The 25,455-nt window shown below is 44.6% G+C and overlaps 1 protein-coding gene across 4 annotated transcripts; it reads left to right on the top strand.

Annotated features, from left to right (window-relative positions):
* The first annotated feature begins 1,864 nt into the window (after positions 1 to 1,864).
* fmn1 (formin 1) lies at positions 1,865 to 25,418 on the top strand. 4 transcript variants are annotated; one of them, XM_076037716.1, is made up of 18 exons: positions 1,865 to 3,552; positions 7,315 to 7,490; positions 12,269 to 12,377; positions 13,746 to 13,807; positions 14,194 to 14,840; positions 14,987 to 15,128; positions 16,038 to 16,125; positions 16,517 to 16,578; positions 16,674 to 16,762; positions 16,899 to 17,028; positions 17,147 to 17,293; positions 17,938 to 17,997; positions 19,524 to 19,644; positions 22,797 to 22,889; positions 23,970 to 24,021; positions 24,270 to 24,419; positions 25,098 to 25,179; positions 25,278 to 25,418. In XM_076037716.1, the coding sequence occupies exons 1-18, from the start codon at positions 1,932 to 1,934 to the stop codon at positions 25,323 to 25,325; spliced, it is 3,879 nt and encodes a 1,292-aa protein (XP_075893831.1). In that variant the 5' UTR covers positions 1,865 to 1,931; the 3' UTR covers positions 25,326 to 25,418. The 4 variants fall into 4 exon arrangements, with proteins under 4 accessions (XP_075893831.1, XP_075893830.1, XP_075893834.1 ...); XM_076037715.1 differs by having other exon boundaries at positions 19,521 to 19,644; XM_076037719.1 differs by lacking the exons at positions 1,865 to 3,552; positions 7,315 to 7,490 and adding an exon at positions 10,023 to 12,089.
* Positions 25,419 to 25,455: the final 37 nt, after the last annotated feature.

Here is a 25,455-nt window from a genome sequence, read left to right as displayed (position 1 = left end):
CAATTCATAAAAGTTGACACGTTTCATTATTTATTTATTATTTGTTTCGTTTCTTAAAAGACGTCTTTATTGTGGTTTCAGTGACACGAGCAGCTGTTTGTTTTCTCTGAACTTCCGTAATCCATCAAAGACAGCTGGGCAAGAGGTCAGATTAGCGCCTGGTGTACGCACTGACCGATGTGCTGCTCAGCGTGCTGCTGACCTAAATAGATCCTTGGTCAGAGGGTGGCAGGTGGGCAGATATGACTCACGTGCTTGGGGTATAAGATTATGGATGAGCCCGGCTTTAACGCGAGAGCAACAGTGCTACGGAGTTGGTGTCTCCTTGTTTTGTCAAACATTGTTTGAGTCAGCCCAAACAATGTTTGGAGGCTCCATAACGGCCTAACTGGAGTATCATGCGGAAAAAAAAAAAAATATGATGTTAATATTGCATTATTTTTCTGTCACAACCACTTAAAAGTCTTAATCCATGAAATAATCGTGTGAAATAATGAGCTCTTCAGCCACTGCAAGCAATCTTACAAGCTATTATTCCAAAGTGTAAGAACTAACACTGTTTAATTACATTTCCTTTCACGCAATCACTAATTAGAATTAATTAAAATAAAACGAATATTTTTACGTTAACTTTCCTGCTATATCTTATTTTTTTTATTTATTTATTTTTATTGTTCGCAAAAACAGAAAACATGGAGTCCTGTCTGAGTACTTTTGTTTTGCTTTTGTTTTGCTTTTGTTTTCTTTTTTAAATATATGTTTTCATGACTATTTTGTTTGATTTTTCATTTTTTGAAAAAATATGTACGTAATGCACGTAACAGGGAAAGACATATGCTTCGGTTCATTTGATCACATTCTCTCCTAAGGTTGTGCTTGTTTTTTTGTTTCGTTTTTTTAAAACATCAATTACAGTCTCCCATGTTGCGTTCATTAGGAGAGACTACACGGGCTGATGTCAAGAGGATTGGATTCATTAGCGGTAAATCCTGCACGGAGTTTGCCACCGTCTGTTTTCCAATTCTCCCTGGCGACCTGTCAGCCCTCCGCACGCCCGTGGTAGAAAGTGTCAAGCGAATAGCCAATGATATCCTTTAGGACTTTCACAGACGGCGATCATTGGACCAGCGCCACGTGTGGGCGGTTCCCTATTCCAAGCCTCCCTTGTGTGTCTGCTGTACGCAGAGCGACAACCTGTTGCTACGCGGAGGGATGCTGCGGTATTACGTGAGTTGTCGGACAAGTGTGCTTCTCGTAGTTTTGTGATGAATTTGCCTTTGGTAGGGAGGAGTTGCGGTGAAAGACAAGAGTTTTATATGCTTTTCCATTGAAATTATAACAAAGAAGAGAAGAATATACAGGTACAGGCTATATCTTGGCATTTGACCAGAAATCTCTGGAATCTGATTATGTGCCGTTCGTTTTCATATTCCTGTATTTTTATGCTGTTTTTTTTTGTTTGTTTGTTTTTGCATGTCTTGGTTTACAGCTGTGCTTAGACATATTTTTTTAAAACCATGTTTGCTTTGGAAATTGTTTAGAATGTCCAGCTTCTTTTTATTTCCAAAAACATTCGAAGTAGGGCATTCAATATACTAGTAAAGGGGTTGGACACACTCACTCATAACGTCATAACTGCTTCTAAGTGAAGCAATTATAATTATTTTCCGTTTGTTTTTTTCAAACAACTTTTTGACCAGCATTCTTTCAGCAATTTAGCTAGCTTAACGTAAAATTCCAACCAAACACTCTTAGCCTAAGTAATTGTATTGTGTAGTTGTATAAAATTATAACAGGCAGCTCCGCCTAAATGCTCCTTTAAAACCAAAAATAACTTCTTTTTTTTCCTTCTGTGTCTCAAGATTCAGCATACCCTGACATCACAAGTGTGACTTCCATCCAAAGCTTAATGTCAGGTTACTGAATACACAATGGAGAACAGTCTAAAACCATTGCACCTCAACATCCCTGTCAGCGAGGGCAGCAATTTGGGTCCATCCATCTCACACTGCGGAGGCAACGCTTCCCCCCTTAAGGCCTCTCTGAAACCCCAGCAAAGACCAACCTCTGGGAAGGAGGAGGAGGAAGAAGGCAGGACTGAATCACAGAAGCGGTATCACATGGCCGCATTTGACCTCAGAGACTGGAGAGAAAACATCAAACCGCCTGGAGACCTCTCCAACATTGTCCGTCCGAATCAGTTGTGTTTGGAGTTCCACGCATTCACAAGAATGGGCAACCAGCAAGGCATGAAGATCAAACCTCCTTTTCAAGGTTACGCCGAGTGTCAAGCAGCCTCACCAAAATCTCCAAGATTTCAAGTTCCACGGAAGAGAAGGAGAAGAGGGGAGAAGCCGATTTATTACATCGAGTCCATCCCAAGAACGGCGAGGACCTTAACTTCGAACGAAAGCACAGCATCAAGGCTTCAAATGACCAGCTCTTCTACCTATGGGGAGTGGAATTTGGATGAAGACAGACATATCTTTTGCAGTCCCACACCCAGGAGAAAGAGAATTTTAAAAAGTCAGCAGGACTTCAAGTCTTTGTTGGGGATGAAGTCTGCAGATTGTCCCGTCAGCCGAAACGGTCTTTCTTTTCCCAGAAATGATTTGTCTGCAAAGAAAGAGCCTTCCCTCCAAGACTCGGACTCAGATCAGTCCGAGTATGATGAGTTGTCCTCTGTGCTTATCTACCCCAGCAAGGAGCCAGCAAAGAAAACTGAAGAAGGTGCTTGGGATGAACCAAAATGCCCATTGATCCAACCAGAAAAGGATGAAGATCAGGAAAAGGGTGGGAAGCTTGGAGGGAAGAACTCTCCATGGATCTTTTCCGAGATGGCTAAGAAAGAAGCAGCAGAGCGAGTTAGAAGCAAGATTGAGGAGCTGGAAGATATTATTCGTCAAGTGAGTCTCAACAGTTGGGACCAGAGAAGACAAAAGGAATCAAAATGTCCATTCAATATACCCATCCGTGAGGAGAAAAGCCTCCAGAATACCTTGTGTCAGGACACAGGGCCTCAGCTTGTGGAGGAGTTTCAGGCTTTGAGTGAAGCTCTGAGCCAGAGTCTTCGTCAGGTTCTGAAGGTGGAGGGAGCGAGAGAGGAGAAGATCCTCGACGCGTCTCCTGAATCCTCTCAGTTAAATCCATTGTTATATTCCGACCACTGCACCTCCAACTGGTCAAGCAATACTTCCTCAAACTCTCATTCAGCCCGTGGAGAAACCACTCTGGATACTTCTGAGAAAACATCTGCCAGCTTTGAGGGCACGTCTCCCATTCTGTCACCCCTTTTCTCACCAGCCACCCTGACAGTGAGCCTGACTCACCAGGAAGGAGTCAACTCTGACCACCACAGAGGCAGAATCAACTTGGTTGGGAGCGATTTATCTCCTCAGTGGATTGGAGATTGTGAAGCAGCCAGCGCAGACTCTGGCAGGACAGAAAAAGAAAATAGGAATCGTTTCTGTCAAGGCAACTTGAGACAAAGTGAACAGGATCAGGCACCGGTATCCAGAGGCATCAATGAGACGGATGATCTTCTTTCTTCAGGTAATTGCGCTCACCACGGTTTACATCAAGAAGTGTAGAGCAAAGCAGGCATTAAATTAGAATTCCACCTCAGCGTCTATGCTACGGATACACTCATGTTGAAATCCTACACAATGTTCTACCTACCTCTACCTTTAGACCCTTGAACTAGGTGAGAGGAAACTGAAAAACCCCAAATAGGGAAAAAGAAGAAGAATAGAGGACAGCAGAGGAAGAATCATCATTTGTAGGAGTTTGTAGGATGATTACATGTGCAGTAATTCATCACATATATCAATTATAGAAACGTGTCAATGATGAGCAGTGCAGAGAATGATAAATATTGCTTATAGCTGCAGGTTTTGGACTCCGTTTTGAACTTTAGTCCAAAACCATGTATGAGTCTGTAAGTCCAGAAGCATGAGAGTAACGAGACAAGGAGCAGGGTCATAGATTGCCATAGTCCAGAGTTTACCATGTCTGTTCTGTTAGTCTTCCTGTGCAAGGCCACAATGTTGAGAGTTATAATTCTAATTTGGCAGTCAGCTGATACTGATAGACTATTTTGTATCAATAAAGTGATCTTATAACTTATAACATTATCTTCAATTAAACGTTTTTTTTTTTTAATATTAACTTTTTTTTTTAAAGCCCCTTTGGACAGTTTTTATATGCAAATTCTTTTTCTTGACTTTCACAGTCCAGGGCAAATATTTGTATTTATGAACAACACATTTTATCACATATCCCTTCTTGTCATCAGTGGATGTCAATAAGTCAAATGGTCACTATGCACTACTAACCACTGCAGAAGTTCTGCAGAAGTTCCGCCAATACTTTGTAGCATCCAGTTATAACATGACACTTGATACTTTAAGGTACAACAAAGGGTGATGTTTTTTTTTTTGTTGAGGACATGGACCTTCTCAAATGGCCAGAAACTGCTGCAGTCACAGTGTTTTATGCAGTGTGGTCACATGGGCTTGTTTTGAAAGTCATTTATGAGTGAATGACCATATGCTGCACAGTAAGGGCATAGTGCACAAGCATGAGACAAACACACACACACACACACACACACACACACACACACACACACAGGGTGGGATGTGATGTAAGCAGCGCAGACACGCACAACAGACTCTCGGGTCAGCGCCGCCGTGGGACTCCGAGGGTATCCGCATCAGGTGCTCGGCGGTACTTCACGGCTGAGCGCGCACAGACGCACAGACGGGGACGAGGCGGGATGTTCGACCAGCAAGCGGCCATTACTTACAGACTGCTTCACATCCTCTGGGTGCGCTTCGGCGGCTGCGGCGGAAGAGAGAGAGAGCAATAGTGTTTGTGTAGAGAGACAGAGAGAGAGCGAGAGAGAGAGGGAGGGAGAGATCAGTCACCGGCAGGTTAACTTCAGAGCCGTGAGGTCAGAGAGATTCGATGCGATGTGTAATTCTGACAGTCAGGACTCGGCATGTCCCACCTTTCGGGCCCTTTGCGCTCTCCCTCCTGTTCCTTGCACTTGCCAGCTGCTCAGACTCAATGTTGTGGTGCCACAAACACACACACACACACACTCACACAGGTCCTCCAGTACCCAGTAAATGCAATGAGGAGTTGTCATTGAACACTCTCATGTCCTGTTGTTTGTGTCCAGTCAAGGGTATAGACGGACTTTTTCATTTTTTCCAAGTTGTAAGTGCTTGATTTGTCCAAGCACTTTAACCAGTTTCACTGGCAACCATACCGACATGTGTGTCAGTTAGTGTTATCCCAGTGGCCCAATGGGCACACTAAGCAAAGCCGATTGGTGAGCTACATGTTGACCAGAGACCAGTTCATGACCTGAGTGCTAATGCCATCAAAGGAGGCACGCTACAGCTGTCATTTGATTTTTTTTTTTTTTTCATGTGCTGAAAACCAGTGGTGTAGTGTAGTTTATTCTAGTGGGTATACCACCCCAAGTACGAGTACTTGCATTTCAGTACCAACTGATGCCGATGCCAATTACTGAAGGCCATTTCACATAATAGAATTACTTAGAATTTAGTTCTGTTATTTGAACAACAAAATATCAAGTTTTTCGAGAACATGGGTGAGAAGTTTCAATGCAGTGCAAACACAAATTTAACAAAATTATCATAATAATAATAATAATAATAATAATAATAATAATAATAATAATAATCATCATCATCATCATCATCATCATCATCATCATAAACATATAAATATACAACTGGTATCGGCACTTATTTTATGAGTACAAGTAAAGTATTCAACCCCGTTATTGGTACCGATACCCAATTCTGATATCAGTGCATCCCTAATAAATATATGTAAATATATATGTTTGTACATACATGTACACTTATATACACACTCCCCTAATAAGCTGCGCAGCAATCTGCTATGACCGCAATGAAATCTGCAAATTCAGGACATGCTGAACAGACTGTGTGAGACCGGCAGACAATTTAGGCCCGTGTGATAACTCGTACTTCCCACAGGGGGCCTGAGAGCCCTCTGTGTAGTCGAAGGACATACCCCCTCTCTCCAAATAGGATTAATCCTGTGATTAGAGTGAGAAGAACAAAGGCGCGTAGAGCTTTCTGTGGGGTTACTCCCAAACCTCTCTCTTCTACCCGGTGTGGCCAAACTGGGGATAGATAACGTCTCGACATAAGCCGCTTAATCTGGCTTTTGAGGGTCATTTTTTTTTTTTTTTGAAAATTTGATTTGAAAGTCACACGGCTGAAAGTGGCGTCGCCACTCCTGAACAGAGCAACACTTACGGATCTTCTGCAGAGGCATCTGCACCCAAAGATGGCATGGAAGTCCTCAGGGCAAGGTTGAGCTCCTTTTTGTCCGCATCTGTTATCAGCACGAAACACGTGTTCATACAGTCCACTTACAACTTAAGGGCAGGGAATTGAACTCTAAATGCCGAAGACAGTAATGTCCCATTCTCACTTAATAGAATTAGACTTTCTGGGCTGTTTAAATGTATTTTTTAAAAGTCTGTAATTGAGAAATAGATGTAGACTTCGATGTTTGTGTTTGCATGTTCATGTTGTTTACATTCATCAGGACAAGTTAAGTTTGTTCACACCAACTAACAGAATCTGAAAAAATGTTTTCAGCAGCATTTCCTCTGCCGTGCACTTTTATTACATTACAGTTAAGGGATGTATGACAGTGATCCTCTCACCATGTGTCCATGTCTGCTCCCTAGAGGTTCACGCTCAGTGTTTGTTGAACTGGTACAGGCTACACTGGGTGCTGGGTCTGGACGGTCCCAGTAGGAGACTATCGGCAAACTCAGAGAGATATATGCATATAAAGCAAACAGCGACAAAAAGTGACAGCTGAAGCAGTCAATGTATTTCCTTAAGCAGCTGGTGACCAATGCATCACAGAGAGAATCTTAACGTCAGCTTCATTTTGAGGCGTTTAGGTTGTTAGACCAAGGATTTTATTTATTTTTTTATTTTTTTAGAGTGTGAAGTTCTATACTGCAACCTCAAGGTGACACTGTGGCATAACATATGTGGCTCAACCACTGACCATAGCCTTGGAATGTCTTTGTTGGCTAATTTGTTGTTTCCTTAAAGGCAAGTTTGGTATGAACCTGAACAAAATGATTTGAAGCACCAGAAAAACTTAACTGTACTGACTTATTTAGATGAATTTTGCGTGTAAAGAGTCTTCAAGGGACCTGATGTTGAAGGCAAATGAGTGATAAGTGACGTGCTCAGGCTCTCATTCAACCTTTGTGTCATGCAGATGAGTTCCTGCAGCGGCAGGAGGAGATCTGGCAGCAGGAAGTGGAAGAATCTCTGTCCTGCAGTTTGCTCCACCATCCCTCCAGACCCAAACACATTGACTTCTTACGCATCACGGCCCCTGAGGATGACATCACCGATACACCGCCTGGCTCACCTCTCCCATCCCTGCTGTGGGTGAGTAACTTCAAAGGAATAGTTCAACATTTTGGCCAAGGTGCCGATCACCATAATCCCTATAGTCACATGGGAAGATACATTCCCTTTAATTATCAGCGCCTTCAGGTCACAACTTCTCCACAAGAGAAATTTGGGAGTTGTTGGATTGCGATGAACATTTTGAGACTGTTAACCAACTGGTGGTAGAATACTGGGTCATGACAATGCTGAGCTACAGTATTATCTGTACCCATACCTTTAAACATGGCACATGAGTGCATTTACATTCATCCTTGGGCCAAAGGAACAGCTTTGTGAAGGGTATGTTTGGAAGCTGATTAGACAGAAGTTTTCTTTATCACATTCAGATTGCACCATTCATCTTTTTTTCCCTCACGAGTCACACTGAGCTGAAATTATGCTATATTAGTTGTGTTTAATGAACTCTTGCCAAAATGAGGGGGGGGGGGGGGGGGGGGGGACTGGCTTCACGCGGGCCGGACAGAGACACGCAGCGGGGCGGATGTGGCCCGCGGGCCGTGATTTGCCCATGTCTGCCATAGACTCACCTCCAGGCTTAATTGCATTTGATCTGTGTTTGAGCAAGACATTACATGAAATGAAAGTAAATACTGTAGTTTGTCTGTCAGAGTGCATTACAGCCATGCATGCATGAGCACTGTGTGGACCTCTGCCTGTACAAAACTGATGTGACTGCGACAAGTGCATAAACATATCTTTACTCGCACACATTACGCATCAGTAAGTGACTCAATAAGCAATTTATTCAACAAACTCCATCGGTGAGGAGATAAGGTGGGTGGCTGTAGGCTTTTAAGTCCAGCGCCGTTGCGTCAGCATGAAACTGACATACATTTTCACAGTGGAGTGAATTTTTTTTTCTCTTCAGGGCCTTTTGTTCACTGATCCTCGCTCTGTGAACAAACTCACGTAAAACAAAGAGTTCCTTGTGGTTGCATAACAGAAGGAATTTAAAGCGGGTCCATAAGTGTGTTGTATAAGCTGCGCCGTCTGCATTAACATAAAGTGGTGTAGTGTACGGGGTTGCTCCTTCTTGTCTCCTCTGTAAAGAAGCACGTTGTCATTTTAAAGGGCCAAAACATATCGAGGAAAGTGTTCCCAGCGTCTTTGAGAATGTTCCATTGAAATAAATGATGCACATCAATTTGGAAATCAATCATTAAGTATTAGTTGGCTTTAATTTGTCAATATTTATAATTAAACTACCCACTATGTATGTATGAAGATGTATGGAAAGTACGTAACGTGAATATCACTTTGAAGTTCTTCTTGAACGAAAGGATAATTCTTAAAATTGCATCTCTGCCGGATCAGTTCAGTTACTCAGCTGTCTTGTCCATCCTCTTTAAGAAAGTGTTTTCAATCAGTCTTAAGCTGTTTAGTTAATGGCATCAGATTCCACAACCAATCAGCTGGTAGCTTGGGCTTTTAAGCATTTAATGTGTGCATATTAAATGCTTAAAAGCCTATGTGGTGATGGGGTTCTTTGTTTCACAAATTCTGATTTTAATATGATAAATAAAAGTTAACAAAAGGTAAAATATCATTAAAATAGAATCAAAAATACATATTACATTACATTGTGTTACTGCAGCCAAAACATTGCTTGAAATCCAGTGCATTTCCTCACTTGTGTTGTGTGCACTCTCCATTCTTAATACTGTTGCACAGGATTATCTGCTTTCATTCCAGTTACATAAACACTCGCATAAAGGCCACAGTGACCCTCCCTGGGAATGCAAAAAGCACCTTGTTAGTATTCATATGATTCGGCCAAGCCAGCCAAGATGCCAATACAGGTTCCGGCTGTGTCTCCTCGGACAATAGCGGACAGAGAAAGTTACACACAGTGAGAGCCTAAAGTAAATGAGCCATCGCTTCAGCCGCCGGCCTGCTGTTGGCTGCTATAATATAAGGCAAACAGGGGTGGGACCACGAAAACTCAAACATCAACACTGTCGGCGAGACAATCATTAACCAGCTCCTTAATGTTTTTAATGGTGTAATGCACATATTCTTTTTAGGTGTTTAAAGAAAGTTATTTGTTTGTGGGTTGTTTTTTTTTAACATCTTGTCAGAAATCACATTTTGTAACATTTGCAACTCTTTTTGCGATGTTGTGAAACAACAGAAAAGTGATTTAAGACTTTATTGAAACTGCTTTGGTTTATTTGCTACATTGATTTTAGGTTCCGGTTTAAAATCGAAAGGGGGAAACAACACATCCACATACTGACAGTGCATCTGTTTTAATTTAATTTCGTGAATTGTAATATTATACTTAAAAGAAAAAAGATCTCTCCGCCTCATTGCAAGTTATTGTGAGCTGATTAACAGAGTGTAGGTGTGGTCGGGCCCACTTACACAGCCAGATTAGCTGGCTGCTGTTCAGTAGCTGCGGCGCAGCTGAGAGACGCTCCCTGGCACGGCGGATTTACGGGCCAGACGTTGAACAAGTGATCCTTGACAGTCCTATTTACCCTCGCTCATCTCTGGGTGTGGCGGCCCTCCATCTGCTCCCGGGCGGCTTCCTTTGCCTTATGGCTCACGGATCCCTGTCAGGTTGTCGCCAGTGAGGGTGGCTCAAAGTTGCCATCTGGTCTCAATCACGCCCCTGCAATCTGCAGGACGGCAGCCAACAGGCTGCCTCGGAAAAGTGCCGCAGAGAGTTTCGAGGAGCTGGAGGGAAAGGAGGCACGGCGTGGAAGTGAAAGCCCGGACGCCGGACGCCACTTTTACTGAGTCATCCCTGCCAGCGCTGCCGCAAGGAGGGAACAGCTGCTTGCAGTTTTGGGTTTGGAAAATTTCTGGTTAGACATGAGGCTACTCCCTTAGAAGGCAAAGGATCTATCTGTTGTTATTTACGCTGGAGCCGGAAACAGGTTGGATTTCCTTGAAACTTGTTCTCTGTCTGTTGATGGTAAGTGGCAGCTGCATTATTTTTTGAGGATATCTGCATGCCAGAACCACCAGCCACACCTCTGCAGGCTGCGTAGCGCAGCACTTGCATGAGGTTTTCCTTTGCATCTTGCGTACAGCAAACTATTCCATGTTAGCCAAAACGTAGATGCGGTAATGCTGACTACGCGTTCTACTGCCCTAATGAACGACTCAGACTTCCTACGAATGGAGCAGCCAAAAGCCATCTTGAAATATTTCCGGACCCTCTCCGGAGAAGAGAACGAAGACATAATTCAGACAGACAAAGAGCTGAGCTTCTGTGGGAAAAATAACTGGGGCCGGAGTTTTGAAAATGACTTGCAGAAAAGCCGAGTCTCCTTCCCCTACGTCTTATTCCCTCTCCAAGAAGAGGAGATCGCCTCGGACTCGGAGTGGGATGTTGCCAGGAAGGAGGCAGGCAGTGACATAAACATGAGTGAGGAGGAGAGGAATATCATCAATTTAATGAAGCAGCAAGGAGGGACCGTAAATCTTGGAAGTGGCCCAGGCAACTCCGCAACAAATCAGCAGTTGAATAAGCTGCCAGCGGAGCGCTGCAACAAAGCCAATGGTCACAGCAAAGAGGACGGGCGCATTTTGCCAGACCAACGGGCCTCGAAGGAGCACGCGCGAGTGAAATGTTGGCACACGTCTGCTGGAGGCACGTGCACAGTTTGTGTTCGTGTTGCGCAGATCAAGGTGGAGGACAATGCGGAGTCCAAAGAGGGGGGAGAAATAGAGTTTGGAGAAGTTTTATCAAAAAGCGAGCCTGGATTAGATCCAGGTGTTCAACTTGAGGATTCTGCAAGAGGCAGAACCGCTGGAAGCGAGCATGAAGGAGAAACGGTGCCACTGAAAGAGACCATAGTCGAGGGGCAGGAAGAACCGGCAGAGGAACAAGAGTCGGAGCAAACCGGTGAAGCCACTTGCTTTGAAAATGGAGGACAGCCAAAGATAGATGAGGAGGAAGACTTGGAGGAGGAGAAAAGAGACATATTCCTGTGCTCGTCTGCGTATTCCCTTCACCCCCACAGCCTGAAAGAGGTGTCACGCCACGTTTCTGTAACGCCTGCAGCCTTAGCCAACGACCCACCACGTGGGCCGACCTTCTCCAGGTCCACCTTCTCCCCAAACTCCCCATCAGACAAGCAGCTCCCGGCCCTGTTCAGCGGCCTGAGGGTCCTAAGGAAAGGAGTGGTCGGGCCCGAGCACGACACCGTGGCTCTGATCGGATCCTCCTCTCAGAGGACCAAGAGCGAGACTCTGCCCGACCTCCTGCCGCAGGGTGGCTTCCTGGAGCAGATCTCCACTTTCCTCAATCGGGACAAAAGAGGTGACGAAAAGGAGGTGAAGGTGGTGGAGGCATGGCAGGGTGAGAAAGTTGAAGGAGGAGGGGAGACGGAGAAGGAGGGCGGTTGGTCCGAGCCCGCCAAGCCCGCCATCTCCAGCGCCGAGGCGGCGTTTGATGCCTTCAAAGCCTTTTTCACCCCGAAGCCTCTGAGGAAAGACCCAGCAGAGAAGGTGGACCTGGAGACTCTGAGGAAGAAGATAAAAGCGGACAAAGATGCACTGAGAGCACTTTTTGACAGGACCTCCATAAAGATCCCTGCAAGGGAAGACCCAGCTGATTGCAAAGTAGGACATGACGTCGATGTTGTCGGTATTAATCATAAAGTATATACAATACTACTTATGTTGTATTTTTTTTGGGATTTGCATCACAGTACTCTACAAGTTATTTTCCAAACCTAAAATAAATTTGTTTTTGTTGATTTAAATTTGCTGTCAAACGTTTTTCTGTCCCGTGTCTTTAGTCTGAAACATGCAGCGCAGGCGATGGAGAGGAACGAACTCCTGGTCGACTGCAAGCCGTGTGGCCGCCACTGAAGGAGGAAAAAGTTGGTCTGAAGTACACAGAAGCAGGTGCAGATACATATACGGACACATTTTCTTTTTCTGGATAGGGTCAGCCATTGTGCCACGTTGGCTGCAGCGCGCTAGCAGATAGACGTCCATAAGAGAGGTGATCATCATATCTCAAGGAAACACCCGTCTGATTTTTTTTCTTTATTTAAGGAGCCTCCTCCTTCCTAATCTCTGGCGCTTTGGTAAACACAACCTCACCCTCTGCAGTCTGCACTATCAGTGTCGACGGGCATTAACTGCCATGTGACTGGGGCAGTGGTGTTCGCACAAAGAAATTGTAAAACAAAGCACAAGTTGCTGACTTAAGACTTATTGTTTTCCTTTTTCCCTCTGTTAAGTAATTGAATTGACATATGTTGCCACCAAGTGGTAGCGCTGGTGGAGGCGTGGCAGGTCCTGGCTTCAGTTTTCTTTAATTGGGGCCTTTATAGGCTCCTGTTTTTCATTGCGGAAATAATGGGTCCGTAAATAGCACTCTATTTATTTATTTATTTATTTATTTATTTGCATGCAAGAGAGTCGAGTTAATGGCAATGGTTATAACCTTCGACATACTAAACATGTGAATGTGATTTAAACTTTAAAAACCTCATTGAAATGCCAGAAGGTCCCATGGGAAAGTTCAACAGTTGAGAAAGAACGTGTACATTTTGGGTTTCTTTTGTTTGTTTGTTTTAAATCAATACACGTACTTTCCAACGAAGTAAAAAATGCCACAATGCAAACAGAAGCCTTGCTGCTCTGGCTGCGTTCTGGACTTAAGAGTCTCACATAGTTCACTTTGAAATGATGATGAATTATAACTGCAGCTTTAGTGTCATTCAAAAATAAGTCCTTTGACGGTTTTCAGGCAAAAATAATCAAGTATAATATAGTATTATTTTACTATATCATAGTAAATAATGCTATATTATAGTATAGTGGGGAAAAAAAACACACACACACACCAATGAAGTTGTATAACATTCCGCTGCACCTTTGCTTTCCATAGTAATTGAGGTTATTTGTGCAGGGATTAAACCGTCTCCCTCCCAATGTGTACACATGCATCCACGTGTGGCACACACCCATCTCAAGGAAGCACTTTTTGTGACGTCAGGACAAACTTCAGACACATGCGCATACATTTCTGCCGCTGGTCATTCAAACAAATGGGACACTGGCACACAGTTGAGGGCGCACTGCCCCCATCTGGTGAAGCTGTGTATTGTTTCGTACTGCGCAATCGCAGTAGCCAGCAGCTTTAGTGGTTAAAAACGTGGATTTTGTTACATCATAAAATGTAACGTGGTCTCATGGTCATCGGGTACCTTCATCGTCACACGGGCGTTTTCTTAAAGGTTATTTTTCTGTCTTTCTTTTCAGAGCACCAGGCTGCTCTCCTGCAGCTGAAGAGAGAATGCAAGGAAGAGCTGGAGAAGTTTCAGGTCAGCGTGAAAACGTGCACACAGTACAAAACAGTGGTCGGTCGAAATATATGACAGATGGATGACAGTTGAGACAGTTGATGGCGGATGACACTTAGACGTATTTCTATTTACTTTCAAAAGTGGAGTAAAGAGGCAAACATGCATATATACATATATGTACAGTATATGTACATACTGTATATACATAAACACAAATATACATCCTGTATATTAATAAACCTTTGCATATTTAAGTGTGTGCAGATCGTATGTAGATTAATGCGTTAACGCTGACAGCCCTAATTATTATGAAATGAGTTGTTCATTCTCACGCTCCCTTTAATCCGACTTCACTTTGGTGTGGCTAGTTCCGCTATAATAATATCATTCACATTTTCTCTTAGGAGGACCATAATGTGGAGCTCTCCAGGCTGAGAGTGGAGAACGAGGACAACGTCGCCCGTCTGGAGTCGACTCTGGCGGCGCTGCAGGCCGACCTCTCCCAGCTCCCACGGCGAGGGAACCAAAAAGACGCCTCCGTGTCAACAGGAGACGAGTGTCTCAAATCCTTCCGCACGGTCTGCGTCCAGACGGACAGGGAGACGTTTGTGAAGGCCTCCAACGAGGAGGGTGCGGCAAGAGGTCCTGAGAGAGGGACCCCGAAGAAGCTGGACGTGGCCTCCATCGGCTTCGGTCCGACCAACCAGAGGAACGAAACACCATCGCGTGACCCTCCTCTTCCACCTATGTCAGAGGAGGCGCGCCGACGTTCTCAGGCGGTGGAGAACAGGACCAACTGTCCGCCTCCCCCTCCCCCTCCCCCTCCTCCCCCTCCTCCGGCAACCCTAAACCACATGGTGCCTTCGAATGGTCCGCCGCCACCTCCGCCGCCACCTCCGCCTCCACCCCCAGGTGTGGCTCCACCGCCGCCACCTCCTCCTCCTCTAGGTGGGGGTTTCCTCTTGGACACACCTCCCAGGAAGCTATCTGTGGAACCATCTCAACCCATGAAGCCTCTTTATTGGACAAGAATCCAGATCCAGGACAAGAAGTAAGAGTCAAAAGAAAGTGGACGTTTAATCGGATCAGACAAATAATCTCTAATTATTAGTTGGTTGATACGAGGTTTCCGCTCTCTCTCTCTCTCTCTCTCTCTCTCTCTCTCTCTCTCTCTCTCTCTCTCTCTCTATATCATAGTAATAACACCCTGTGGAACTTTTTGGAGGAGCCAAAAATCGTCAACGCCAACGAATTTGAGGACCTCTTTGCCAAAAGCACCACACAGACCAAGAAGAAGCCGCTGTCAGAGGCGTACGAGAAAAAAGCCAAACCCAAAAAGGTAATAAAAAAAATAAAATAATGAACGTCAGAGCTGCCGTTCTTTTCTCATCCACCAGAGGGCGATGATACCATTCGGTTTGCAGGTGGCTGTTAAACTACAGCGTCATCAAATAAGATAGCGCTGACTGCATGCTATTTTTTTGGTCTTGGATTTATTTTTGACTCCTATTATTAGGGTACATCGTGATTACAGGTGGGAAAAAAATGGACTTTAAAAACAAAGAATTTAAGCCGAGATCCATCACACACACACACAAAAAAATACATAACAGCTGTGTTTTAATCTTGAGGATTATTAGTTTATAGAAATGATGATGAGAATTGAAATTTCAATATCTCAAATTATGTGCAAAAGTTCAATACTTCCTGCCAGAAAGTGGAAACCCAGCACGCTCGTGAGAAGAGCTCCAATCACACTAATGGGGAAGACTATATAGACTTGGAGCTATGCCACATTGATGCAGTCATTTTGTACAAAAGGAGCCCAGACTGAGTATAGTCAGCATAAGCAAGAACACACTTCTGAATGACACCATTTCTGTCTTTTAAAAAACATCCTTTATAAATGGTCCAATGCAATACTGTGCTATTTTGACAATTTGAATTGAAAGCCAAAAGTCATTACGATTTAAAAAAAAAAAAAAAATGAAAAACACTTAAACGTGTCACTTTATGAGTTAGGAATCCCAGTCCAGACGAGTTTCACATTTTAACGATGCACCTGCTTCCTTGTCAAAGCCCCGGGGCCAAGACAATACCGTTAGCCCGGAAGTCTCTGCTTTGTTGTGCGCGGCGCCGCTGTCCGTCAAACGCGACCGCTTTGTTTGTCTCTCTCCGTCGTCCCCGCCGCCGAGTCACTCGTGGTAAAGATAATGGGCCGGGTCGTCATGGTTACCGTACGTTTCAGATCATTAAGCTGCTGGACGGGAAGCGCTCCCAGGCTGTGGGCATCCTCATTTCCAGCCTCCACCTGGAGATGAAAGACATACAGCAAGGTGGGTGACGGAGCAGCTGCGTGTGTTTGTTTGTCCATTAGTTGTTTAAATAGGAAGGTCGTTGTACACTAAGAATCTTTGGAACGCAATTTGCTTGTGGTTTTTAAGGTGTGGCTTCATCAGATAAAGACACACTAATGCATTTTTTTTTTTTTTTTTTTTTTTTAATGTTAAAAAAAAAAAAAAAGCATTTACTCTGAATGGGAGGCGAGGGCCATTATCTTGCAGCAACATCCACATTTGACCTAGATGGAACTGTGCACGTGTGTGGGGGGGGGGGGGCATGTGTCTTGATCACTGGACTAAAAAAAAAAAGTTTGCACTGCGAGACTCGGCTATTCTCGATTGTTAAGACGATACAGTGCAAACGGACCTCTCTTTCCTCTTGCAGCCATATTGAGAGTGGATCACTCTGTGGTGGACTTGGAGACCATTGAGGCCCTGTACGAAAACGTACGTATCGAAAAGGAGACGGCGAGGCTACGGCTACGTTAAAAGACGGCGCGAGCGCCAGCGACGGTGACACTTTCTCGCCTTTCGTTTGGCAGCGGGTGCAGCCGGACGAGCTGGAGAGAATCAAGAAGCACTACGAGACGTCGGCGGAGGATGACGTGAAGCTGCTGGACAAACCCGAACAGTCAGTGTCTGAATTTTAGATCCAAGGCGCGAAAAATTGCAACGCGACGACACAACGTTCGAAGAGTGTTTTTTTTTTCTGTGTTGTGAAATGAAAGAAACACCCATGTGATTTTATCCTCTGGTTTGGGCTCCAGGTTCCTGTACGAGCTGTCTCAGATCCCGGACTTTGCGGGCAGAGCTCACTGCATCATCTTCCGGTCGGCCTTCATCGACGGGGTGCTGTCCATTCAACGCAAGCTCGGCACCGTCTCCGCTGTCTGCGGGGTACGAGGGAATGATCGGACAGACTGTGTGCCCTTACTTTGCTTTTGTGTGTTTGTCATTTTGCGGCTGTCTTATGTTCTGTTGTTGTTGTTGTTGTTGTTGTTGTTGTTGTTTTTAGGCCCTGCTGGAGAGCACTGCGGTGAAGAGTGTGTTGGGCCTGGTGCTGGCTCTGGGGAACCACATGAACGGAGGCAGCAGGGTCAGAGGTCAGGCTGACGGATTTGACCTGGAGATTCTGCCCAAACTGAAGGATGTCAAGAGCAGAGTGAGGACCGAGTAGCATTTAATATTGGCATTCATTGATAGACCTTTTCATAATAGATTGTTTTTTATATTTGGTTCTTTTCAAAATAAACCTATTTTTTAGTTCATTTCTATTTTATTTTAACATTATTTTGTTGTTTTAAAAACACAAATCACTTTCAACACACTTCCAACACGTTTTAACATGTATAAATTTCATAATATTTAGTTTGTACAAATGTATTTGACTTATTTTTTTTTCTCTCTATCTCTTTAATGAGATTTTAAATGAAGTGATGCAATATTGTCTTCAATCAATCAATCAATCAATCAATCAATCAATCAATCAATTTTTATTTATATAGCACCTTCCAACAGCCAAGCGGTGCACAAGGTGCTTTCCAGAGTAAAACATAGTCAAGGCAACACTAAAATATAATAAAACACAGTTAAAACACAAGATTTCTGCAAATGCGCATTTATGATTCAAGAATAAAATGCTAAAATGACTGAAACATAATTAAAATACAAATGTAAAACCAATAAGCAGAGGTCCAGTCAGTGGCTATGTATTAAATGCCAGCCTGAATAAATGAGTTTTTCACTGAGTCTTGCAAACTGTGAGTTCAGTGACAGCTTGTAACTGTCTGGTGTGCTTCTTCCCAGGACAATCGCATCAGCCTGGTGGACTACGTGGTGTCATACTACCTGCACAACGTGGACTTGGTAATGAATGTTCTCAGTTGTTTTTCTGTTTGTTTCTATTGATGATTATTTTCCTATTGTTGTGAGCACATTTGAAGTTCACAAAGGAAAAAAAACACCATCATCATACATCATTTGTGTTTCGGTTGACAACGGCGTTAAGTGAATACCCAGCACATGCAGTGTGTCATCGCTGCCTCGCTGCTGTTTTCACTTTTACTTCCCGCTACTGAGGAAGTTCTGATAAAACTGGGACTACCGCAGCAGCATTCTGCTTACATCACAAATATACCATGTCAGAGCCGCCTCCCCTATTTAACTGAATAATGTTGATATGGTCATTTGGCCAACTCAACTCAACTCAAGTCAACAGCAGTAAGGTCGGTGGTTGGTGAGAAATCTATGAGCCAAACACAATATGAGGTCATGAGGGCCGTTACATTTTTAAAGGTTTAGAGCAGGCGTGGCCAAACTACGGCCCGCGGGCCACATCCGGCCCTGACTGCCGCGTGAAGGCAGTCATAAACCCCCCCCCAACGAAACTTTGCGGTAGCGTGCTTCCGCACCCCCCACCCCCGTCAACGTCAGCATTGCCATTTCTAACTTATTCAACAGGCGACTAAATACATTACTAAGTGGTGCCCAAAAATGTTTTTAATAGGAATTTGACATATTGCATTCTGTTAGGGTTAGAAACTCTGTTTGAAAAGAGCAGATTAATTTCTCTTTGGGCTCGAGAAAAAACACAGACCACTGGATTAAAATTGAAAAGATTTATTTTTTTTTTAGATCTTATTTACTTATTATTTCTTTATTTATGGGCCACTCCCAGTGGACCTTTTGTTTTAAACACTGAGATCGACAGTCAGTCAAGGAAGCCTGAAGCTCATTGGCCCACTAGACAGGAACAGAAAGATTCCCACCAGCTTTCGCCTCCACTTTCCAAACACTTTCTCCTCTTTCCCAGACGGACGGAGGAGCATAAGTCAGAAGAAATATTAGCAAACGCTGCACGTTGGGCGGCAGGTTGTCGATGACAACGCTCTCACCGCTAGATCAGCTCAGTGGTCTGGTGGTCGAGTGTCCGCCCTGAGACTGGGAGGTTGTGGGTTTGAAGCTGGTGGCCCATTGCCTCCCTGTGTTTGACACTCAGTATTTGCTGTTGGACTTGGGACTTGGGGGGAGTTCAACACTCCCTCAGTGAAATGCTGAGGACAAATTTCCCGTCCTTCGAGATGTGACAGTCACTCGAGGAAAGTGAATTATTGCCATTATGATGGGACAACTGAAGTGCATGTGAGACTTTAACCTTTAACCTCACAACACAACAAGACGTATGGCTTATTGAGTGAGCGCAAACTCGAAATACCGTCCGCAACTCCTACGAAAAATCCGTGCCAGATCCTCACAATTGCTGTGTTCTGACTGCGCCGCACCAGCGTCTCCAAGGTGGGCGCTGTGTAAATAAACCCTGCCGTACTTTTGGTCTCCGCGCCCGCGATGACACGCCGTCTCTTTTGTGTGTCTGGCCGCATTGCGCGAAGCAGAACGCCGGCACGGACAGGAGCGCCTTCCCGCTGCCGGAGCCCCAGGACGTCTTCCTGGCGTCGCAGGTGAAGTTCGACGACCTCGGCAGGGACCTGGCGCAGCTGGGACGTGACCTGACAAGTACGTGTCGCCCCGTCCTTTCTTTCTTTCTTTCTTTCTTTCTTTTCCTTTCTTCTTTTTTTTTTTTTTTTTTATCGGCATCAGAGGCGGCGTCGGTGAAAAGCTCCGTCCTGGATCTGGAGCGATCTCCTCTCCGTCTTGCGGCGCGGCTCGTCTCAAACCCTCCCGCCGGCCCGTGTAACTCTATCGCTCTGATTCTCAAGAGGTTCCCACAGACCAAACCGCAGCCCAGTCTGGCAACATTTTCACTCAGACGCCCCCCCCACTGCCACCCCTCACCCACCTCACCCCTCCCTCCCGCCACCCTCACTCACACAATTTACCACCCTAGCTTCCACATCACGGGCCCCAGCCATTGAGTGACTGTTTACACTTAGGGCAAAAAAAAAAAAAAAAAAGCAGACTCGCGTTCGAACAAAAGATTTCCTTTTTTTTTTTTTTTTTTCCCCTCATCCCTCCAGCCTGTTCCCCGTCTCTCCTGCTAAGTGCGCCCACATGACACCGCTGAGCGTGACAGCGACACAGGAACCAGACTAGCCACGCCGGGGCACAATGCTAACTCTTCCGCTTGTGCCCTTACGAGCGACTGCATTGTTTTATCCCCCCTGTGTGTGTGTGTGTGTGTGTGTGCGTGTGCGTGTGTGTTTTTTTTCCTTTTTCTCTTTTTGTTTTTTTGCCCACATTCATCCCGGGGCTAAAAAAGTTGCGTGTCGCTCGGAGACTCGCAGGAGTCTCGCTGCTGATACTGGCCTGGCGCCTCTCAGACCCAGCTCCTAATCCTCCCGCCCATCAGATCTCCCGTCTTTGTGCCTTTGTTGGCTCCTTGTCGCCAGCGCCGCCGAGGCCGCGGCTTCCAAAAAAACTTACGTAATCTCCAGACTCTCCAGTATCTGGGGGGGGGGCCCGAGAGCAGAGATCCTCAAACCGGCCGACTGTATCACCTCGGCTCCAGTGTGGCCCCCCAGATGCGCGCCGCCGATAGCTTTCTTTAGCTCTCAACGCGGCCCGGCCTTATCGAGACGTCTGCCCAAACCACCGTGCAATCTGGAACGACGCGTCGCAGGTTCCTTTTGTTCTGCGTGTTTGAACCGCCCTCATCCTCTGTGTTTTCTCCTCTGGCTGGGATGAAATGTTTCCCGACGCAGCGGGAGAAACTGTTCCTTCAAGTCCTTCGTACCGATCGCTGAGCGAAAAAATGACTTCAAAGAGAAGAGAAAGCCCAGACCGCAGAGTCGCGCCTGATCCCGGCTACCCCCAGTAATCCGCAGATATTGGGGGGACCTTCCTCAAGCTGCGTTAACAGTGCATTTCGGTAAAGGCATGTAAGGAGCAGCAAGGGGAAAAAAAATATGCCGACGAAGTGCACTTCAACGAAAAAAAAAAAAAAAAGGAAACGTCTATTGTCGAAGCCTTGCTGTTATTGTCTGGAAACAATTCTTCACTTAATTGAGCCGTGACAAAGACTGAAAACAATTTTGTCGTAAAAGTTTAAACTCGGGGCTTAAGGAACACAAATTCTGCCATGTTACTGCGGCAACATGACGCGCTTGTTGGGTCTTCTGACAGCCTTTTAATGGCCAGCGATATATCCAGGGCTTAGGGGATCAACTTCCTAAAAGTGAAACAGTTGGATGAGTGTGAGTTGGGATGCTCTGTGTCGTCGTGGTTCTCAGAGAATTACTCCAGTGGTTAAACCCAATGTCAATTAATGCTATAAATATACCTACACACTCATTTAGGAAGGCGATCCTCCTGGACGTGTGTCTAAGATGAGCATTTAGCATCTAGCTCAACCCACTTTAATCTTGGTTTGCACTTTTGGTGAGGAAACCATTACAATGTCAGTGTGGTTTATGTCTATTTATAACATGCTGTCATTGCCGTCAGTCTGTTCACAGTCATAAAGGGAGCCACTGCTCTAATGGGCACGTTTCATGGCACGTTTGCTTCATTGTGAAAGGCTACATCTATTGCTAAGCAACATTTCCTCCCTGTGGATGTTCGGCCTTCTCCACACTATTCTGCACGTGTTGCGTCCCTCTTTTTTTCCTTTGGCATGCCTTGGGTCAATTCTGAGAGAAATCAGACGAGGCCTCTGTCCATGTGAGAAGACAAAACACCTTCGCCACAAACCCAAGTTAGCATGCAGCGCTCGCCATTAGCGTTTCACCGGGTTAGCACGCGTGGCTCGCCGCAACAGCAAACTTCCGAAGGCTGTACGATGTTCAGCTTGCACGTTCGTCAGTCTGACACGTTGTTCTGTTTACGCGAGGGGTCTGTGACGCTCTTCGGTTGGACCCGCACCCAAAAAAAAAAAAGCAGGCGAAACAGTAGAAAACCCGGCCGCGGGACACAAAGGGAGACACCCGCCTCCGCAGTTTACACAAATGCCGAATGAAAACAGTATTCTTCTGTAATCTTATCTGGGAGATGTCGATCGAGCGTCAGGGGCGAGGGTTGCGGGGGAGGGGGTCGAGGAGGCAGACGGGGGCTCGGCTCCCTCTGCAGCCTGTATTATGACTGGCCCTGCCGAGTGGCTCCTCTGATCCAGCGCGGAGCCGCAGACTAGCAGAGCGTGGGGCCGGGGGAGGGGGAGGGCGGGGTTTTCTCCAAGCCGCCATCTCCGGGTGAATCTCGGCGAGCGGTATCTGAAGAGTGCTGATAACCTTCCGCTCGGGCACAGGTGGAGTTGGTTTAAAGGTTAAAGATGCAAGAGAAAGTTTATTGGCCAAAGAAAACACTGGATTTTTTTTTTTTTTTTTCTTTCTCTCTTAGCATGCTGGGAAACCAAAATAATGCCGCACGGGCATTTAAAGGCCCCAATTTCAAGGAATTTGTTTTCCGAGGATGTCATTCGTGACGTCATCAGCCTTTCCGTGTAGATGGAGACCGTCAAGACCTCCTTGGTGTCTTTGATGGCAAGTTATAGCTGTAACACTTGGGGCAAAACTGCTGTTAATTCCATATGTGGCAGATTGCATTTGAGATTTTAGGGGATACTTAGAACCTGTGCATCCACCTATAAACAGCTACAAATAGCTCCGAGACAGACCCGCCGTAAGCTGCATTGTGGTGAAACCTTATGAAATATAAAAAGACAAAATTTGTTTTCCTCTCAGTTTTCCGACATCGTCTCTCCATTGTCGTTTCAGGATGTGAGAAAGATGTACAGGGGGTTTGCTCCGAATCCCCTGAAGAGCACTTGCAGCCGTTTAAGGACAAGATGGAGACTTTTGTGCTCAGTGGTGAGTAAATATACTCTTTGTGATACTTTGCAGGTGCAAACCTGAGGCTTGTCCCAAATTGCATATACATATATATATATATATATATATATATATATATATATATGCAATTTTTTTTTTTATATATTTTTTTTTTACAAGAAAACAGTCCAAAAACACAATGGTGAACACTTTTAACCCTCAACAAGCCCTCAACTGGTGACAGAAGCAGCATAACACCATCAGTGTGTTTTGCAACGTTAGCCTCCGCTAACTAGCTAGTTGCAGATTTTATTAAGGCATTATTTATGGTTTGTGATAGGACAACGGAGACATTTGATTTATGTAGTTAGCACCTGTTTGCCATTTGTCATTAAGAAGATCTGAAATGAAGAAGAAGTGGCCATTAAAAATATCCAGAACCATCAGTTCTGTCTTTTTAAAAGCATTACCCAATCTGGGAATACAGCCGTGAAGACATCAGTGTATTGCAAGTGCAGTGCACCAGCGTGTGCTGCATTAAAGTCTGCAGATAGGAAAACACAATAACGGTCACAGCTAGGGTCTGCACGCACATTTAACTAGCAACATTAGCTTTCTCCACTCCAACTAAGGTATATTCCTTCACAGAGACGGTACCATTTGGAACCAGAAAATACAATTAGTCTCAAAGTTCACTCCTTATCACCGGTCATGTCATAGGCCAGTATACTTTGAAGAGGCGAGTTGCCTTATTAAGATGGGGATGATTTCAGGCCGAAGGCTAGACACCCAGATAGGCATCGTCAGACGGGTTGAGCAGAGAGAGCCTTGCCACAAACAAACACATATTCATTCAGCAAACTGACGCATTTCCAGTTGTCAGATTGCTCCTGCAAGTATTTACAAACGCTGCTGTTTGAAGGATTTAATTAAAGGGTGAAGGATTCTGGTGTATTCAGGCTGTAATGAAAAATAAAGCCTGCGCTGAAAAAAAAAAAAAAAAGAATGCTTTCCAACCAGACACACACGGGCCATGTTGCTTGAAATGTTTTGTGCTATTGCCATTTAAAGTACACTGTTCTTGCAGTGACTGAACTGTTTATTTCTCTGTCTTTGCAGCAAGAAAGGAACACGCAGAAGCTTCCTACAAGTTGATGACTGTACAAAAAAGGTTGGAGTGTAACTTGTTATACAGTCTACATATCTAAATTATGGTGTGACGTTTTTTTTTGTTTGTTTGTTTTTTTTATAAAACTAAGCAAAACCCAGTTAAAAAAAAAAAAAAAAAGGTAGCTCCACTGTTTGGCTTGCGCTACAGAGCAACCGAATGCCTCAGCTTGAAGAGGAGTTCTGACAGACCACCATTGATTTTGGATCTGTTGATTGTTGTCAGAGTGTTGTTTATGTGTTCCACTACAGTTTCCAGGACCTGGCTCTCTACTTTGGGCTAAAGCCCAAGGCAGGGCAGAACGACGTAACCACCAACTCTTTCTTCATGCTCTGGTTTGAGTTTTGTGCCGACTTCAAGGCCAGGTGGAAGCGAGAAAACAAGAACATCTCCAAAGAACGGTATCAAAGAACGAGTCGCATTTCGTTATCAGCATTTCAACAGTCAGATTTTTATCAGGGCATAAATTGAAGATGAATGCGTTCCCGTGCTTTTGTTATTAAACCATAATTATTAGCAACGGCGCACTAACAGTACACTGTTACATTTACATCCAATAGATAAACATGGAGTGAGACCACTTGCTTTACTCTGCGTATGGACAGTGTGTGGTTTATATTTTTTATTTGTTAAACGTTAACGCCAATAATCTAAAGGGATAAAATTTGTCACAAACGCAGCTGAATACATTGAATTTAAAGGCCCTGTATGTGAGATTTAGCGACATCTAATTGTTAGAAAGCATATTGCAAGCAGAACTCACGTTAGTCCCTGTATTCTCATGTCCTGCTTGAGGTCACGTCTTTATTATACAAGCAATGTTGTTCGGGTTAAAAACATCAGATTTATGTTGTTGTTGTTGTTGTTGTTGTTGTTGTTGTTTTACTACTGTAAACATACTTCAATACTTCGAAATAGTGTAAATATAAATGATTTTTTATTAGTGAATGAAAACAACAACATATTTTTCCATTGCGTGTCAAAAGAGCTTTTGAAATACACGGTGCCTTTCGAAAGTGGACCAGCGTTTGAAACACTTGCACCGAGGCTTTGTCAAGCCACTGCAATTGTCTTTGCAGATTAAAAGAGGCTCAGCTCTCTGTGCGAAGGATCACAGGAGAAAAAAGAGTGGAGACCAGAAAGATCAACCCCAACAGTCTGGTGAGACGTGACTCACCGCCAGAGATTTTCCCCCTGATTCCCTGTCCTCTGTGGATGAAAACACACCAGTAAACACAAACATCATTTTCCCTCAACAGAAAGAGCGGCTGCGGCAGAAAGAGGCCAACTTGTCTTCGCCATCCTAACCAATGTGGAACAGACAGGACTTTTTTTTCTTTTTTCTTTTTTTTTTTTTTTTTTACGAAAACAACCTCTTTAAACGCAAAATACAACTTAACACTTTGTTTTTTACAGCTTCACTCTCCTCTTTATTAC

Source organism: Nelusetta ayraudi, unplaced genomic scaffold, assembly GCF_046127955.1.
Source record: "Nelusetta ayraudi isolate G7.1 ecotype Tasmania unplaced genomic scaffold, CSIRO-AGI_Nayr_v1 ptg000052l, whole genome shotgun sequence".
In the NCBI taxonomy this organism is placed as follows: Eukaryota; Metazoa; Chordata; class Actinopteri; order Tetraodontiformes; family Monacanthidae; genus Nelusetta; species Nelusetta ayraudi.
This window is presented reverse-complemented; position numbering and strand designations above follow the sequence as displayed.

Coding starts and splice junctions, on each gene's coding strand:
- fmn1 (XM_076037715.1), top strand. CDS start 1,932: ATGGAGAACAGTCTAAAACCATTGCACCTCAACATCCCTGTCAGCGAG. Junction 24,022..24,269: donor TTGATGACTGTACAAAAAAG/GTTGGAGTGTAA, acceptor GTTCCACTACAG/TTTCCAGGACCTGGCTCTCT. Junction 24,420..25,097: donor AAGAACATCTCCAAAGAACG/GTATCAAAGAAC, acceptor TTGTCTTTGCAG/ATTAAAAGAGGCTCAGCTCT.